We start from the raw sequence: 19736 nt of genomic DNA on the forward strand, positions 1-19736 counted from the left end.
CAGCTACCCCTGCTGAGGCAACTTGTGAATCATCACAATTGACCATTTTTTTTTTTTTCCCAAACACAATTGACCATTGATCTGGCGCTCTTTTGTCCAATTTGACTGACGTAAAGAGATAATAATATGTCATACTATATATTACATGGCATTCCTGGACTCAGGTAAATAAATGAATAAATCATTCCAAATCATGTTGTGCGCGCTTTAGGATTTACATTCGTTGTGTCGTGGGCTCTAAATCAAAAGGTACCAATTTTGTCAGGTAGAGAAATTCTGGTCATCGGACATAGCCATTGTGGAGGGACCAAAGCACTCATGGACATTCCGGTACGGATGTTGTACTTGGGGACTCGCCACTTGGGTCAGTCTTTCTACCATGTAGTAGTCATTTGATTGTTTTTAAGGAATCAAACCCGGCTCTATGTGCTGTTTCTGAGGGATTAAACCTACTCTGATAGATAATCTATCTTGGAGTTGGAGGAATGAATGAGGTATTCATCCATCGTTATTTCTTTACCAAACCAATAAAACGAGAGATGAGTACCACCAAATCATTACCACAGGGGAAAACAATTCTTCATATTTTGAAAATAGTAGAGCTTCAGGCTCTATTTTGGGCTGTATATCGCTGTTGAATGACGAAAAATCTTGATTTTCTTTCTCTGTTTTTTTCTTTTTGGGGCAGAGAACGCTAGCACTACAAGGCGGGCACTTCGTTAAGGATGTTTTGAGTTATGGGATCTTGAATTTACAATAATATAGGAAAAATTGTTCAAAACGTCCCTCACATTTTTTACATTTTATAAAATGACTTTTTTCGTCCCTCACTTTTAAAAGTGTATTTTTACGTCCCTTACAAATTCACATTGATTAAATTCATATTAGGATTGTCATTTTACTAAGTAACCACATTAATTGCAGGGGTGATGTGGTTTAGGGTTGTCATCAACCCTTGTGCAGCTTAGCTTCTCTCCCTTTGCGACAAGAATAAAAGTTTCTAAGCTGCTATTGTATACTAGTATGTCTTTTGAGGACATGGTTTGTAATTTCCTCCTACTTTAATCATAATTACTTTAAATTCGATTGAAATAAATGAAACTTATGATTATGATTTTAAAATTGATACACCTCTCTTCTTCTCGTCAGCAAGCAATTATAAAATTTGCATGGGGTTCTCTTCTTATCCATCCATGTATTCATTTTCATTTACTATTGTTTTTTTTTTTTTCCTTTTGGATTATTTTCTCTAGCATGCTAAAGAACGAGTTACCGACGTTGAAAAAGGTCGCAAGATACAACTAGCATCTAACTAAATCACCATTACCTGCGCCATAAATATTTATATATATATATAATCAAGGAGCTTTTGGTCCTTACCAGACTATAACTATAGATGTCATGCCATCAACAGCCTGGGTATTCGTCTCATGGAATTGGATGTATGACTACCTTTCCTGTAGCTCGGTTTGTTTCAAGGTAAGAGAAAGCTTCAACAACCTTTGAAAACGCGAATGGTCCTTTGGGATCCACTACTGGTTTCACTTGTCCACTCTCAAGGAATGCATTGAGTTTTGTCAAAGTTCCACCATTAGACGTCACCACAAATCTGAAGCCCGGAGGCACGACGGCACCAGTTAGGAACACCACATTGCCCCCTTCCTTCACTGCCTTTGCTGCCTTCTCACCCTGCCCTGTAAGTTTTTCGCAGAATAATATTCGAGTTACAAATTCTACTTTATCATTTCAAATATCTGCAGCAATTAGAAGAACCGACAGCCATCGACAGCATCTGATGATTATCACACTCAAAGTCTTAAGCTTTGGAGATTACACAAGGAAAAAAAAAAAGGCCAGATCATTTTGAAGCATCAAGTTTTTCTTGCAGAGTCTCTATGAAGTTTATCTTCAGATATAGATTTTGCTTAAAAGCACAATCTTCATTGACTGTTTGATACAGTTTTCTAGCATGCGATTCTGTATAGTTAGACCTCTTCAGGATTCTCACTCACATGCTCTAAATGGTCTCCATAGACTCATTACTATATGTGGTTCCCTAAACATGCATACTACATACAGTTCATTGATAAGGAGCGGCAATCCTTCTGGTGGTCTAGGGGAGTTGCGTTGGTTATGGAAGGAATTGTCGAACATTCCACAATTGTTTATTGTCCACTTTCAGGATTTAATGTGCTCGTGATGTTACAATTCCAATTCATCCCGAAATGCTGTTTTGTCCATGAAACATATTCCGTGACAATGACATTCTTTTTTATCTATTAGTAGTTAGTTCGATTCACTCAGGTTACTGTTAATACTTACGAGGATTAGAGATATTCTAATGTAAGCATTTAGATGGCTCCTTACCAACTGCATCATAAACCACGTCGAATTTCTCTGGTAGGTCTTCAAAGTTCTCCTTGGTATAGTCAATTGCCAAATCAGCACCCAGGCTTCTAAGCAATTCCAATTTTCCAGTGCTAGAAGTAGCTGCTACTTTCGAAGCACCAAAGACATGTTTTGCCAGCTGCCTCACACAAAGACAAGGAAAGGTTATGTTATTTAGCAAAAGACAGTGAAATAACACCGAATTCCTTTGTCTGGTCGTTTAATATCTAGCCACTGCAGTAGTGCAGTGAATGCATCCTTGGAACCCTCTTTTTTGTTGTTGTTGTTGTTAGTCATCTGCACATATATAACTGCCTAACAGATGTGAAGTATCAGCTTTGATATTTGCACGAACTGAAATAACTATGAAGCTATATAACAAAGGAGTGGATTTGATTCTTGGCTCTTAAAAGGGAATGGAAGGATTATTATCTAGTCACCTCTGACGTATAAAGCACCCAGTGCATAAAGGTAGCGTTGAGAGAAGATGTCATCATTGTAACTCGCTGAATAAACTAGAAGCCAGAAATGCTTCCGCATATGCAGCAATATGTTTAAGTAGCATTTCATAAAATTCAACGAAATGTAAAGGTAGGTCATTAAACTTTAGTCATGCACCTGAATAACGAAGGATCCAACACCACCAGCACCTCCTAAAACAAGGATGGATTTGCCAGCAGAAAATCCAGCCCTTTCCAGGCCTTCATAGGCTGTTTCTATTGCAAGAGGAAGAGCCGCAGCCTGAACGAAATCAATGCCCTTGGGTTTCAGAGCCAATAGCTTCTCCTCCACAGCAGTATATTCTGCCAGTGACCCAAACTGTTTAGGTCCTTCTAATGGTTTCTCATTGATATCCCCGTATACTTCATCTCCTCCTTTAAGGCCCTTTACTTGGCTACCCACTTTAACTACCACACCAGCAACATCATAACCTGGAACGGTCTAGATAGCCCCAAAAACACAAGTAATCATGGAGACGTGTTAGAATTTCTTATTAAAAAAGCACAAGCAGAGTCATAAACTCTTTTACATTTGCATGCAACGCCAATATCTCTGTATCGGGTGACATGCATCAGGCTTTCAACTTAAAACCAAGGAAACAAGACGTCTCCCATATCACTTCTTCTCCAACGTCAAGAATTTAAGCTAGAATCCCAACACCCCAACCCACCCCCAACCTCCAAAAGAAAAAAAACCCAAAAAACTAAAGATAATGCGCATATTTAGTACTTGTATCAAAAATAAAAAAAAATGCTCAAAATTTCCTACCAGATAAGTCCTTCCATAGCGGTCCTTCCTCTTCCTCAGGATTACACATATCTACAAACTTGCTGGGAAGTGATCATGGCTACACTAATAAAGCCTCCATTTTTAAGGGGATGAAATATTTATTCCAACTTGGCAGTTACCCGATATTAACAAAATCTGCCGACCTGTCCGTACCATTTTTATCATACATTGGCTCAATTCGAGTAAAATACCAATAGAATTTTGTTGCCTATAACAGACTACCTAGACAAATTATTCTTGAAGAAACTAAGGACTAATATTACTCTACCCCAAATGTAACTTAGATAGACTGAATAAAATTGTATTACAAGCTAAGTATGTGATTAGAAAAAGAGAGTAAATTACTGGAAGAGGTGAATCAGTGGCCTTGAATTTGCCAAGTCTCCTCTTGAAATCAATAGGGTTTAAAGCAGCTGCAGCGACCTTAATCAGGACTTGATCATCCTTAATTTCAGGCACTGCAACATTGTCATCAAACTTCAAAACTTCAACTCCTCCATATTCACTATAAACCCAAGCCTTCATTGAAGGGGGTATTGAAGAGCTTGTTGAAACTTCAGCTGATGCAGGTGCAGCCTGGGAACTAGCAAAGACTTTAAAACCTGGCCCTTGAGACAATGTGCCTTTATGAACACCAAGTTTTGATTTTCTGCTATATTTTAGTTCGAATACAGAAGAACTCAAAAGGGTTTCTTTGGGAAAAAAAGAATTGAAAGGTTGAAGATGAAGAGGTGTGGGTTTGAGTTGAAGAGTTGTGGAGGAGAGGAGAGTTTCCATGAGATAAATCTCTTCTTCCAAACAGTTGTTAGCCCTGCTTATCTCTTTTGCCACGTCGTAGAAAGAGAGACGCTTAAGTTTGCCACCAGAGACTGCGAGCTCCCTGGACAGATGTCAATCTATTAAAATCTTTGGATTTGGTGGCTTCCAATTTTCCCATTCGGGGCCACAAGAAACTAGAAAGTTCTCGGGTTATAGGTCTATCTTCTTATGCCATCTCCATGCGTAAATGACTGGATGCTTTCTTAGATTGATCAAATTTGCAAGTTTTAGGCCAAAGAAAACTTTATTTGAACATCATAATCCAAAAGATAACGCTAAGTCGAACTTTTTTCTTAGTCATTTGGATTTCCGTATTGTTGATTTGTTTCTTTACGCTTTAATTTTTGGCACTTCCAGAAAGTTTATTAGCATTTTAACTCATTTTCCCTTCATATCTCTATCTCTCCACGAACTGATTGAGATTTTGTTCTACTAAAAATATTTGTGAACTATCATCACATGCTGGAAACATTCTTCAGGGCAAAAGACCCTAGTAATGTTACTCACAGTATGGATCCCCAGGTGGGGGAAATCATGTTCGAGAAACCTAGAATAAAAATCGCATATTATTTACAAAAATACATTTCTTGAAAACAAAAAAAAAATTAATTCTCAAAAGACAACATTTGCTTTATTGAAACCAGATAACCAAATAATACAGGAAGTCTTGAGAAAGAAAAGTACAAAAAATTGCAAACGCTATCGAAGACATTAAGATTCCTGAACAACCCTGACCAATTTATCAACTCCCATCTGAAAGCCTTCTACGAGAATGCTTTGCATTTCTCCTTCTTAAAGCCCATCTTTCTTTAATGTCAGATGATGGCATGCCTTCATCAAAACTTCCCTCAGATGACCCAAGTGGAACTTGAGAAAATTCAGTTGTGCAGAATCCTTTAATCCTGGCAGCTTCAGCAACCAAATCATTTATGATCATCTCCGTGGTCTTTGCCGTGATTCCTCTAAGATACCAAGAAAAAGGGGGAGGAGGGACAATAGCTGGTTGTATAAGCTGATCCAAGCTCACTTCTGATGCAATCCTTCCTTTGCCTTTAGTGCATGAACCATATTCCTCCAGAGTTTTAGGTCTGACGGAATGGCATAATTGTTCGTCCACCAGTATAGGTTCCACTTTCCAGTGACCTTCGAATCTTTTCATGAACCCTGTTTTGATTTGCTTGAACTTCATCTAGTCATTTTGAAGGGAACAAGCAGATACAAGAAAATGAAAATAGTATTCTAAGGCAACAAAGTACTAAAAAGGAGACAAGCTTAGTTTAACATGTGAATGCTAACACAGCAACAGTCATCTGCCCTTAATAAACTGCATAATCAACGGCTTCAAAAATTTTTGTAAGATTACATTGCAGGCATTCTGCATCTCAAACATAATTAGTTCGGGTAAGGCAAAAATTTAGTCTCTCACTTTTTATGCACATTATTGACTTACTTGATCATCATGAATTCTAAATTCCATTGCAATTTTTAATTGCCGAAGGACAGTAAATGATTGCTTCCACTTGAAATTCAGAAGAAATAATCCAATCAGCTCCTAAAATGTCCTTACCGAGTGATCTTCTCTGTTCTGATCCACTAATACATGAACAGAAATGGTTCCCGACCACCAGAGAAACCTCCACAGCGCAGCTTGCTCCAATTCAACCACCTGCCTTAGACCTTCATCAACTAATACCCTCCTTGATATGACTTCCTGGTACAGACACAGTCCAAACTTTAGTAGCAGAAAAAATTTTGAGGAAGAGTTCTCCACTGAAACTTTTAAAATCCAGATATACACTAAATTCAGGATACAGGTGGTAGATAATCAGAAAGAAACACAGTGACCGAACAGCAAAATAGACAATCCCACCTTAATGTTCTTGAAGACCCTTCTGTTATCCGGATCAATGATAATGTCATATACAGCATCTGGAGGCAGCCCAATATTTACTTTCACATTCAAATTGCAAAGAGAACCTTTAGGAACACTAACCTGCATGAATTTGGTGCTGAAATTAAACCTTAATAGACTTCATCAAAGTAGAAATAAGTATCAACTATCACACTCAGAATCACATATAAGTAACTCTTCAATATTTACACAGAGGGCAATGAAGAGTTTTATGCAGTCTGGGCTGCGTTAATTTTCTCAAAATTTGATTTGAACTAAGTGTGTTGTATTCGTATTTACAGTTTGCTCTTCCGTACCTTTATTTCTGGGGTAGAATTAACCCAAATTGGATTCTCTTTCCAAGCTTGCAACTGCTTCTCCAAATTGACTTTTGCGGCAATTGATGAATCTTTGTCATTGCTATCAGTGCTGGCTGAGCTTGTGGTTCTGTCATCTTCCTTTGATGTCTTAGAATTTAACTGTAGCATAAGATCGTACTATTGTTTTCACTCATCAATGAAAAAAGCGTCAACTTACCAATTTTGAAGTCTTTTGAGACAGATAACTGACCTTCAGATACTTTTGCACTTGCTTAGGGAAGTTCACTAGAAAGGCATGAAATTCTGAACCAAGCATAGTCAGATGTTTTGGTCTATTAGACTTCAAGATATTAAAGAGGCATTTCAGCATCACCCATCAAGGCCACATTGGTCTACAATTAGTCAACGACAAACAAATCGTCACATTTTCAACAGACATTTACCAGGATTACCAATCTTGCAAAATATCAGGCACAGGTAGACGTTCAGTGCCCATAGAGGCTTCGAGGTATGAATACATGGTTTAGCAACTAGCTTGACCCATGAAAGCTCACATCAACAAGAAACAATTGCAAAAGACAAATCCTTTCATCTTCCAGACATCCCATTTTGGAATACTAATCTTGGACAAAGTAGTGGATTTCTAACGTTAACTTAAGCTTTTCCAATTGTTTCCTTCCAAACTAAATGGGAACTTTAATCAAACACGTACAAGAAATGCTTCCAGAATTTCCCGTTGGCATAAACAGATAGAAATCTACTGCAGTTGCACTAATCTGGTGCCTATGAAACCAACTGGACACGAATTGAGAAACTGCGGATAACCTAGTCCTTCAAAGATTGCTCCAGATCTTCCAAGTTCCTATACTTTCATAACAATTAATGCCATAATCTGGTCTATATGTTTCTTATTCTGCTTGAGATATTCCTTGTTTTTTTGGAAAGGGGACAGTTTTATTAGCTTTTAGTTTACTATGAACATTCTCATTAAACATCAATCTAAAGAAAAACAACCATTATTTTGTAAATTGCTCAGTAGAACTTTACAGTAGGACTAGGTATAAGTACTGCCTTAGTCAAGAGACTCAAGATTCAAGAAAAATTAAGAACTAAGCGATGTATTGACTAGATAAAACACCATAATGCCACCTCAATTATGTCCAAGGAATCAATTTTAAGGCCATATAATGTGAACATAGCTTAATTACCAATCACCCGACATAATAGACATAGACAAAAGATCTTTCGTAGTTACTCCACGACCCCTGGAAAGTAAAGAATCAGAACATACATACAGTAATATCAACTAATATTGAAGCCCATAGAGTTTAGTTCAGCGCGTATTTGCATTTTATTGGAGAGAAGTTGAACAAATGAAAGAGAGAATTAGCTCAGACAAAAATGATACCACTATCTATGGATTCAGCCGACGCAACGCAGAAAATCTTTGAACACGAGAGAATTAGCTCAGACAAAAATGATACCACTATATACAGATTCAGCCGATGAGAGACGCAGACAACTTGCCGTTTGCTCTGTTTCTGAATTCAGCTTCTGGACGGTTTGGGCACCCTTTTTCTTGGTGCTCCTACTGAAGCACGTGGTGCAAACTATCACGTGCGTCCAGCTGTAAGGTTTTCAGTAATTGAGCACTAATCTCAGAGACTCTGGTCAATTAAAACCAGCCACATGTTATGACAAATTTTTGTGGAAGGCGAGGGTTGAACCCTGACCTCCAGCATCACCATTAAGGTGATGACCATTGGACCAAATAGCCAGTGGCACTAATCTCAGAGACTGTTTTTCTTCTTTTTGGACATATAAAATTTACATAATATTGTATGATATCTATCATGTTGAACGTAATTTAAAACTATACAATAGAAAAATCTATATTATATTATGTAATATTATATTTATTATTATTATTATATATATAGCATTATTTATTTTATTTTTTGAATACAACATTCTTAACTTCTGAATTTAAACAAAAAGAAAACCGACATAATATAGTATACCACATTGAATTGAATACAATGTGAAAACTATAGAATAATAATATATTAATATTGTTATAGTACTACGTATTATTATCCTATTCGAACACTGTGTATAAGAGTACTCATTTTATTTATTGAATTCAAAACCCTAACTTTTCGAATTTAAAACCCCAATGTCGCTCTCTTACCTGATTCGAACTATATGAATTTTAAGAATTTCTCAATTTCCAATTATGGATTCCGAAATCGTTCAGAAATTTGGTCGGTAAAATTGCCAAATATTCTACGGAGAGGCCGTTTAGGTATGTTCTTCTGTTTTAGACTATTTGAGTTCATTCTGTATTGGACGGATACGATCAAAGTTAAATTTAATTTAGGTGGTTTGGGTCTGGGTCTCGATCTCGGTCTGAATTTAGTAAATCAAATCCAAACCATGTCCGCTGTTATGACCACTCCCATGCCTACTATCTTGTCTTGATTTAAGTACTAGTACATGAGTTCCTCTTCGTAGCCCAAAAGTTTACCTAGGAATATCGAAACTTTGATCGAGTTATTGAGAATTCGTAGAATCATGGTACATTAGATTGATTCAATGAAAACCGTTTTGATTGTTCTGTTATCTTAATCGTGTAATTTTTTTTGATTTATTTTTTGTTTTCATGTAATTTTGTCCCTTTTTTTTGGATAAAGAAAATCATTACAACATGGAGGAAACCGAGAACAGGGCCTGTCATACACAGACGACTTCAAACAAGAAGGTGAAAGCAAACTTGTGTAATTCCTCTTTTAGACTGAATTTTATTCTTTACTTGTATATTTGTGTGCCTGGTACCGATGCCTTCTTATAAAGCAAATTGTTTATGCTTGAAAAAAAAAGAAGCCTTTTTTTTAATACGAAAAGGAGGAAAAATCATTGTCAGCTGTATAAGATTGTTTATACGGTATGTATTTTCATGCTTTATGTAGCTAGATGTCGCCATTTTCTATGCGCATTGCATGTTTGAGGTATCTGTTCACTTATATCCGGTTTGGATTCCTATTTTTAGGATTCTTTTTTTTTTTTTAAAAGTATCGTAACGATTTGATGTATATGAAATAAAATAATGATTTAGAAATTTATTTACAAAAAATATAAAAAAATTTCTGCAACAGTCCAAATTTTGCCTTTACTTACTGAAGTGTTTGTCCTGAAAAGCATGCGACCTACAACTAACAAGTCACACCTAAGTAGATTTCGAGTCAAAATTTTTCTTGGAACTGCTTAATTAATGGCTTTGATCTTTTAGATTGAGCTTGATGTTTAATGAATCTACAAACTGTGTCTTGCGAACATGGTTGTCTACAGGATTGGATTAGTCAGTTGCCAGATGATGTGCTCATGATCATTCTGTCAAGCTTGCTGATGAGAGAGGCAGCTAGAACATGTGTCCGTTCTCATAGATGGAGGAAACTGTGGAAACATTTCACCGGTAGTTTGGACTTTGATGCTTCAGACACTCTAAGGCTCATTGCCCATTTGGAAATAGACCGCGTAACCGAAGCACGAAGGTAACGAGATTGGGTAGATCAAGTGTTGGTTTCACACGAGGGTTCATCATTGAAAGGATTAAGAATTGCTTTCGTGTTGGGCAAGTCTAATGTAGCTGCTCTGAATAAATGGCTCTACTTGGCCATTGTGAAAAGGGTTCAAAGACTTGAACTGGATTTGTCTTCGGCTGACGGATGTGTCGGCTGTACTGATAGTTCTTTCACCTAGGGGTGAGTATCGAATTCGAATCCGGTAATTCGGTAGGTTGAAATCGGTAATTTTCGGTAAATGGTGTTGGGATATTTCGACCTAATTCGTATTCGAATTACCAAATTTCGAATTCGAATTCAATTCGGATTGAATTCGGTAAACACAAATTGACCGAATTGTCCGAATTCCTGAAGCAATCGCAGCCTGTTTTGCTTTGTATAATAAAATAATTTCTAGCAATAAAATAAGTGCTGTCTGCCTGTTCACAATTATCATTCATAAAGCTGCACCAAAATAATCAAAAAATAGAAGTAGTAATCACGTCCATAGGCACAATAGCCAGATGATTGCACTACCAAATCACAACATATAAAACCTCTTCCCAGTAGCTACCGCCTACCAGTTCAAAACAGCATTACTTAAGAAATCACAAATCCAAACAGAATCTAGAAAACTTCAAAATTACTAACTATCCCAAACTTCATACATATCCAGAAATGACAAATCCACAAATCCAGAAATCATAAATCCACAATCAAAAATTACAGAAATCAATCCAGAAATCATAAAGGTCAATTATCTAGAAACAATCCACAATCCACAAGAACAAACAATTATAGGTGGTTCAACTCTCAAACTTCAGCATTTGTGACCTCTCAAAGGTCAATTACAGTTGATTCAGTTCCGGTCTTCAGCAACTCTGCAAGAACAAACAAAATTCATGAAGTATCATAAAGGCAATTATTAGAAATAAAGAAATACTTCAAATTTTGCAATAAAAATTTTGATAGCATACCAGATTCGAAGGCTTCAAGTTCTTCCAGATTTTCTTCTACATTTAATTCTGTCTTGGAGGACCGAAACCAATCTTGAGCACATATTAAACTTTGCACAATTCTAGGAGTCAAAGAACTCCTAAATGTATCAAGAAAACGACCTCCGGTACTAAAAGCAGATTCGGAGGCCACAGTAGAAATTGGGACTGCTAACACATCACGAGCAAGTTTTGAAAGGATTGGGAATCTAAGGCTATTGGCCTTCCACCATAACAAGATATCAAATCTCTCATCATCTTCCTCACAATCCTCATTCAAATATTTCTCTAATTCAGATTTTGCATCCCTACCCCCAAGTTCCATTTTTCTCTTCTTAAACTCCAACTTGTACCGATCAGTGATTGTTTTAGAGGCATCCCCATGTCCATAAAATGTAGTTTTACTCCTTTGAGATTCACTTGAAAGTGAAGAAACATGAGACACAGAATTTGAGGCAGGTGTGTTGAGCATCTTGTATTCATTAAACAGCTCAAACATTGCATCTTTTGCAAGGCCAGCTATTGTTGTACCATCGGACTCACCATACATTTGGCAAACCACAAATTCAAGGTATTCAAGTTTAGTTCGAGGATCAAGCATGGAGGAAATAAAAATCAGCATATTCATCTTTTCAATCTTTCCCCAATACTTATCATATTTCTCCTTCATTGATCTTGCCATTGAACTTAATTCTTCATTATCACTTGCTGCCATTTCAATTAAAATGCCATGTATGTGACTAATATCAGTGAAAAAATTATTTGAAGTCACATATTTGGAACCAGAAACCTTCACAGTTAGCTGATAAAAGTTCTCCAAAAAAATTACCAAGAATCTAGCTTTTGTCCAATCAGATTTTGTTGGCAGATTTTCTAACTCTTGAAGCATGTAAGGATCCTGCTCCTCGAACCTCTCAAAAGCCCGCTCAAACCTTTGAGCCGTGTCTAGCATTAGATATGTAGAATTCCACCTAGTAGAGACATTTAAACAGAGCAATCTTTTGCATTCAATTTTTTCAATTTCAACACATTCCTTGAATTTTTTCAATCTAGAAGGTGACTGTCTAACATATCTAACTGCTGCCCTGATACAATCAACTGAATCCCCCAGTTTTTTGATGCCATCATTAACAATTAGATTCACTATGTGAGCTACACACCTCACATGAGTCCATTTCCCCCCTAACACAGCTTTCCCCCAATTTTGAAGTTTTCCTCGTAAATAGCTGACAGCTACATCATTGGAACTTGCATTGTCAACTGTAACAGTTAGGATATCATCAACTCCCCATTCTAGTAGACACTTTTCTATGGCCTTACCAACTTCAGTTCCCTTGTGACTAGCAATAGGACAGAAATTTAGGATCTTTTTGTTCAGTTTCCAATCATTATCTATGAAATGGGCAGTGAGGCACATATAGTTTATCCTTTGAATGGATGTCCAAGAATCTGTGGTTAGACAAATTTTGCCACTGTTATTCTTCAAGAGATGTTTCAACTTAATTTTTTCATCTAAATACAGCTGATAGCAATCTCTAGAAATAGTCCACCTCGAAGGAATTCTAAATGATGGACAAGTAGTCCGCATCATGTATTGAAAACCTCTATCCTCTACATGTTTAAATGGCAACTCATCAACAATTACCATATAAGCTATGCTTTTTCTAATGGCTTCCGCATCAAATTTCCAACTTATGAGTGCCCCTTTAACCTCTCCCTCTAATGTTTCAGTTTCACCCAAACACAAAGTAGCCTGGCCAGTGTACTTATTTTTAGGATTTAGAGGACATTTAGCTACATGAGTATTAAGGGGAGTCGTACCATGACTTTTGGGATCCGCGGCTATGTCCTTCTCACAGTATTTGCAAATTGCATGACGAACTCCATTCACATGCTTTACATGAAAATGATCCCAAGCTTTGGACCTCTTCTTGTACTCTCCTCTTTTCTTGCCAAAACCAGATTCTTCACAGCTTTGTGTTGTAGGACTAGGAAGAAGACCTCCAGATGATCCTTCTTGTTCTAGCTCATTGTGACTTGGATTACTCTCACCATCATTAGTAGTAGACATACCTTAAGTTTTGCGAGAATCTGAGCAAATAAATTATACAATTTAGTGCAACAATCATTTAGCAATAAAATTGAAATAAAAGACTAGATGAAATTGAAGAACCAACTCAGGACAACATTCAATGAACGCTGAGAAAATCAACTAGAACCAACTCAGAACCAACTAGATGAAATCTGAGCAAATTCAATGAAGCCAGTCACTTTCTTATCATAGAACAAACTCAAGACAGAAACCATATAGGAAGCATTAACATCACAATGCAGAAAAAGAAGAGGTGATTCATTACTGGTTTAGCGCAAGTTATCTAGATTCAAACTGGGGCTCTAGTCTAGCTAGCTTGGATGCTCTAAAGTGGGCCAAACAACTATTATATGATTCTGCTCATATAATATTGATGATGGACACAATTGTTGAAGCACCTTTTATGGATCTTCGTTCTGCACAAGTCATCTATTAAATTCTTTGCATCAGTTATCATACCCTTCTTGCAATAAACCTTCATGACTGTCTTGAGAAGCTCCATATCAAATTCTACCTGGTCTTTCCTGATCTTCATAGCAAAATGCTTTGCTCTCTCCATCAAATCAAGTTTCATAAACAGATTAAGCATAAAGTTGCAAGAACCAGCGTCTGGAGGCCCAGTCTTAGATAAAGCCTGAAATGTAGTTTCAGCATATGCTAAATCTTCCTTCTTAACATGGCACTGCAAGAGGACAATTAGAGCAAGCCTTGATGACAAAATGTTTGCAGATTTCATTTTCTCCATTAAGCTCAAAGCCTTGTCAAAACTTCCAAAATTGAGATGGACCTGTGCCATTGTCGTGTATGTTTTCTGATCACTCAATAGGCCAAGCTTCTCCACCTCTTCAAACGTCTTTTGAGCATCCTCGTACAAACCAAGTTTTTCATATATTCTAATAAGTAAACCATAAATGACTTCATCTGCAACTATGCCATATCTTTCCATTTCAGAGAAAAGAGAAAGGGCTTTCCAATAATCCCCAATTTTCTAGTTCAATTCGAATCCAATCCACCTAAACTACTCTTATCCAATTCAAAAACTCATAACTTTTATCAAGATTCAATCAAGAAGGAAATTGAGCATCAAACATCATACAAGTTCCACTGAAATTAAATTAGCCCATATAAAAAAACTAGCAAATTAAACAACGACATCCAGAATCAAATACCAAAATAAAAAAAAATACCAAATGAAAATCCAATTATTGAGTCTTTTTCATAAACCCATTTACCTGATAGGCTTATCCAAGGCTTCACTGGAATCAGCACTAGCGAACTGTGGTCCTGGTGATAGTGGATGCTCGGTCAGCAATGGTGAAACCTCGGTCAGAATGGGAAACTGAGAAAGAGTCTAGGGGTGAGTTTTGAGCTTTCTGTAGTTGAGGAGAAGAAAGGACAGAGGACTGACTGAGGAGAGGACTGAGCAGAATGAGGAGAGGAGAAGAAACGAGAGAAAGAGGGGAACTGAGGAAGATGGGACGGCGCCGCGGCAGTGCAGAGGAGCGAGAGGAAGAGGGGACGAAGAGCGGAAGAGGACTGGAGAAAAGTAGCGAGTTTAGGCTTTAGAATTAGGGCACCGCGTCTGAAAATATGAAATTGGACCAATATGAATATCGGACATAATGAACTATTTCCTATGTAACTTAATTCGGGAATTTCGAAATTGAAAACGGTATATTATTACCGTTTTACCGAAATTAATTCGAATTCGGTATATCCGAATTCAAAAACTTTAAAACCGTTTTCGAACCTAATTCGATTTTAACTAGTACTATATCCCCGATTTACCGACCGAATTACCGAATTACCAAATTGAAATCGATTTCGGTCGGTAAATCGGTATTTACCGTAATTGCTCACCCCTACTTTCACCTTCCCATCTTGGTTATTGCATCTTAACTTTCTTGACTTTACGAGCTTCGACAGGCTAACTTCCTTGTGCTTGAATCTATTTCCATTACTGAAGATGATCTTGCATACTTCTTATCGAAGTGTTCATTGCTGGAGCAATTAACGGTGGAAAATGCTGCATATTTGCACAAAGTCAGAGTTGCTGCTCGTCAATCACTCAAGTTGAAGCACTTGGAGATCAGATACTGTTTGAAGTTGGAGGATGTTGAGGTTTCAGCCAGGAGTGTTGCTTCTTTTAAATATGCTGGCCCCATGATTAACATAAACGTTCCAGAATTCTCTTCAATTTCCCTTGCGGTTGAATACTGTGAAATGTTATTTGTGAAGTTTCCTAGAATCTGGTCTTTCTCAGGTCTCCAGCAACTAGAATTGAATCTGAGGGTGATGGTCAGTTTACTTCCATTTATCATCTTGAATTCTGCAATTGTTTACTTGTTTTTTGGTCACATTGCTTAATTGTGACGCACCTTTTGTGCTATGTACTATTTTTGAGTTCAGGAACCTTCAAGAAGCATGAGTTTTCCGAAAGATATTCCAGAGTTAAGTGAACTCAAGCAGTTGGAGTTGAAGTTTAGAGTACCTGCAGATCACAGTATTCTCTTCTTGAGTTCGATAATACGTGCATCTCCTCGCCTGCTCAAGTTAATATTGAAGGTAAACTGGAACTTGCCATTTCAATTTTTTAAAACTGATTGTGGGGCTTCATATCAGCCTGTTAAATATGCACACATAAACACGTTTGTGCGGGTCCTTCGGGTTTTTATTTCTTCGAAAAGAACTTTGAGTTCTATTTTTAGTTGAAGCCTGAAATGTACTTCGGTTGGTACTTGGCAGTATAGGGTTGAATGGTTTTGGCCACTGGAAACTGAGACTTTGAGATCGTTGGAAGACTGTGAAAAAGAGTGGAAGGAGCAAGCTGGGGAAAATCGTCATCAGAGCCTAAAGGAGATCGAATTCGTTGGTTGGATTGGACTGGAGAAGACTGATGCCCAATTCGCCCATTATTTGATGGATAGTGCCATTTCACTTGAGAAGTTGATTCTTGATTTCACAAGTCCATGCTTGATAGGAAAATGGCATTTCTGGGAGACTCCTTGTATTCGAAGGATGATCATACTTGTATTTACTAAGTTTTTTTTTTTTTTTTGGAAAAAGTATTTACCAGGTTACAGACCGATTTTGGAATCCATAATCCGGGAATTGTGTGAGAAATTCCGAAATTCATATGGTTCGAACAAGGAAAGAAAGCGTTATTCACCTCGACTTGAGTAAACCCGTGTGGTTTGAGTCCATTAGGTACTGCTAGCTATTTTTTGTTGTTTCATCATAACTAAAAGCACGACTTTGAACTCAATTTCAACATAAAATCCCCAAAATCTTGCTCAATTAGTGCGATTTTTTTTTTTTTTAATGTGCCATGCTTATTCATCGTCTTCTCATAACTCCCTTGAACCCTAAACGTATTAAGAAAATACCATGATGTAATTACACTACTTCTATTGTTACATCCTCATACAATAAGATTAAGTTATTTCAACGTATGGATGCAAAATTTTTTTGCACATGCTTATGCACAAATGGGTCTAAGTACAGTCTAAACATGAATTTACACGTGATTGCTTAAGACTCGTATTCCACACAACACAATGACTTTCGAGTTTGGATCTAGGCAGAGAAAATGAATTTAGACCCCTGAAAATACGTTGGACGTGAGTAAAACTTGATTTATTTACCTGAATAATTCAATGTTTTCTTAAAAATTCTAATATTAAATAGGTTTAGGACCAACAAATTAGTGCAAAGTAATGATCAACGATAAATAATCTAAGATTGCTGTATAAAATAACGACTCTGATAAAAAAAATGCCAACGCTAAACTCTAAAGTCGCCATTTGAAGTAACGACTTCAAAGTCGTTGCTTGTAATGATGAAATCTCTATGGTTAGAAGATTTTTTTTTTTAAAAAAAAAAATTGAACTAATGTTGGATTTCCAAAAAATAATTTTTTTTTGAATTATTTAGGTAAATAACCCGACATGCCTACATAGTGTGCGCGTGTCAAGAATCCGAGGGCATCATCTGTACTCGTGGGCTGCTCGGACGCAATTATATGGTAGTGCCTCGTGTGTAATTTAAGCCCGTAGATGTTAATTTTAGAGCTTTTATGTTTTTTTTTTCTTTTAGCGTTCTTATCTCGTGTCTTTGCACTCATAACCAATTTAAAATCCAAGAATTCGTTTTATTGGAAGAAAACTCAATTATTTTCGAAAGTCCAACGTTTATCTTCAGATTTTCACCTGACTCATGCAAGAACTATACATAGATGTGAGATCAAAACAAAAAAGAGAAAGAAAAAATGTAAACAAGAAAAGGAACGATATTATAGAGAAGACTGCGCGGGGATAGTTGTCGTCCTTCGCAGATAATATGAGAGTTGGAGCCTGTGAATTGAATGAGCCATTCGTAAATTCCACCATTTGTCACTAGGATCCCTATTAGACCATTACAATTTTCACAAAAAAGAAAAAGAAAAAGAACCCCATGCCTAATTAATAGTAATCATCATCTAATCCAAGAAACTTGTGTAATCCGAAATAAAGAAAAAGGCACAATCGAAAGACCAAACAGCCATTCTAACTGTACGAGGTGGTTCCATTATCCTCGTATTGTATTCCGAATTCTCATGGACCGGCTGTGAATTCTATATGATCATCTGCAAATCTCACTGGTCCTTTGGGCTCACGCCCATGGGGCATAATCTTAGGCACTGCGAAATGATCTCCATTGGCAGCAACTTTAGCGGATGCGAATCTTTTGTCAAATCCAAATTCAATGTCCCCACCTCCTGCTTGATGGTGAAACTTGCCATTTGGTTTAGCTGTTTTTGCCTTTTTGTGCGATGAATGGCCGTGGGATCGCTCCCCCTTCGAGCTGTGGTAGCGCCGGTTGCAAATGCGTCCGAGAACAATAGAAATAAGAAGTAGAACGAGTATCACTCCCAGGACTATGAGGACGGGGCCGAATGATCCATTTGAATGAGATGAAGATTGTGTTGGGATATTAGGACTGGGATAAACGTCGACCGGTTGTGACATGGTTTCTTTGTTTTATATCTGGGCTAAGGGTAGGGTATATTGTCCTAAAGATTGAGAATTTGAGGGAGGATTAAGTTTTGGAGGTTGTGTTCTTTGAGTGCAAACAAAGGCAGGACTATTAGGTGAAGTGTGACGGAGGAATTAGAGTAAGAAGAGATTGGCTAATGAGCAGGAGGGGAGGTGGAAACATTTGATTCTTAAAATGTGGGGTTTTCTTATTTATTGAATTCGAAAAAAAGTGGGGAGTGTTCTTTATTAAAGAGGATTAAAGATACAGCTAAAGATATTCCTCGTGTCTTTTACAGCGGAAGAAGGGGTATTTTTGTTGCTTTGTTAGGAGAGAAAGTAAGATTTTGGCAACTTTGAACATCACCACAATCTCAATGCCCCAAGACCATGAGAGAGCCTAGCAACATTCGCTTTCTTAGCTCTTTTGATTTTTGAGTTCTTGCAATGGTCCCCGGACTGCCCTATGTATGATCCAAGCTTTGCACTTTGTCGAAGAAGTCTTACACTTTTTATTTAAACGAAGTTAGTATAAAATTGAATTGGAACCAATGCTCTAAAACGTCTTCTTCTGTTGTGCAACAGTTTGTTTTCATTCTCATCCTTCACCAGTTCTTCTACTGGTCTTGCTGTAGAGAAAAGAAAATAAAATACTAGTATATTTGTTGCTCTCAACAAAATTCATAAATTAACTCATGATTCATGATTGGTTATTATATACAGGAGAATCATTACGAAATTAATGGCAAAACTTTTTGGAGCATTCTCCATGCATATACCTGCAATTATCATCTCAAGTTGTGCTTTAGCAGCCGCACGCACCACGATGGGTCTCTACGTGCTTTTCTGGGTCAAAGGCCGCCTTTAGCAGTGGAAATTAGTCGGAAATTGACTGTTCAAACCCGTGCTTTTACTTCATTTGCCTTTCCCTTCTCTCTCTCTCTGTTTTTTTTTTTGGGTTCAATACCGAATCCAGAAGATATATCTCTTGGAGTTTCTAATATTAACAATCTCACAGGGCACTCGAAAGTTGTATAGAAAAATGAAAATTCTCGTTGCCCCGTGCAAATGGAGAAGGAATCGGAGTTCCATTACGCTGAAGGTTCATACATCCTTTAGGCCTTCAAGATTTTTTCTCTCTTTTTTCTGAAAGGCTTGATGCACCAAAATGGAGCTGAAGATACGCTGATACAGTCGTGCGTGCCTGAGATAGCGAACTGCAAGAATAACAACAGAGTATATTGCAAGAGAAAGAACGCGAACCCCATGAATTAATATGAGAAAATTGCTACAAAAACCAACTTTAAGCATACGTAGAGAAATGCTCATTTCTTGCATAATAACTAAAGGAAATGGTGTAGATTAAAAT

The 19736-nt window shown here is 37.3% G+C and overlaps 2 protein-coding genes across 3 annotated transcripts; both read right to left on the bottom strand.

The window, feature by feature from the left end:
• Nucleotides 1-1218: 1218 nt before the first annotated feature.
• On the bottom strand, nucleotides 1219-5033 carry LOC113752698 (2-methylene-furan-3-one reductase-like). Its single transcript, XM_027296778.1, has 5 exons — nucleotides 5005-5033; nucleotides 4024-4558; nucleotides 3007-3330; nucleotides 2368-2527; nucleotides 1219-1694 (listed from the first exon to the last, which is right to left on the bottom strand). Exons 1-5 carry the CDS (start codon nucleotides 5031-5033, stop codon nucleotides 1429-1431), a joined length of 1314 nt encoding a protein of 437 aa, XP_027152579.1. The 3' UTR covers nucleotides 1219-1428.
• Nucleotides 5034-5102: 69 nt separating this feature from the next.
• On the bottom strand, nucleotides 5103-8260 carry LOC113751453. 2 transcript variants are annotated; one of them, XM_027295470.1, is made up of 6 exons: nucleotides 8193-8260; nucleotides 6959-7100; nucleotides 6706-6867; nucleotides 6368-6490; nucleotides 6065-6208; nucleotides 5103-5686 (listed from the first exon to the last, which is right to left on the bottom strand). In XM_027295470.1, the coding sequence occupies exons 2-6, from the start codon at nucleotides 7076-7078 to the stop codon at nucleotides 5240-5242; spliced, it is 996 nt and encodes a 331-aa protein (XP_027151271.1). In that variant the 5' UTR covers nucleotides 7079-7100; nucleotides 8193-8260; the 3' UTR covers nucleotides 5103-5239. The 2 variants fall into 2 exon arrangements, with proteins under 2 accessions (XP_027151271.1, XP_027151270.1); XM_027295469.1 differs by having other exon boundaries at nucleotides 8117-8238.
• Nucleotides 8261-19736: the final 11476 nt, after the last annotated feature.

This window comes from Coffea eugenioides, chromosome 11, assembly GCF_003713205.1.
Source record: "Coffea eugenioides isolate CCC68of chromosome 11, Ceug_1.0, whole genome shotgun sequence".
Classification (NCBI taxonomy): Eukaryota; Viridiplantae; Streptophyta; class Magnoliopsida; order Gentianales; family Rubiaceae; genus Coffea; species Coffea eugenioides.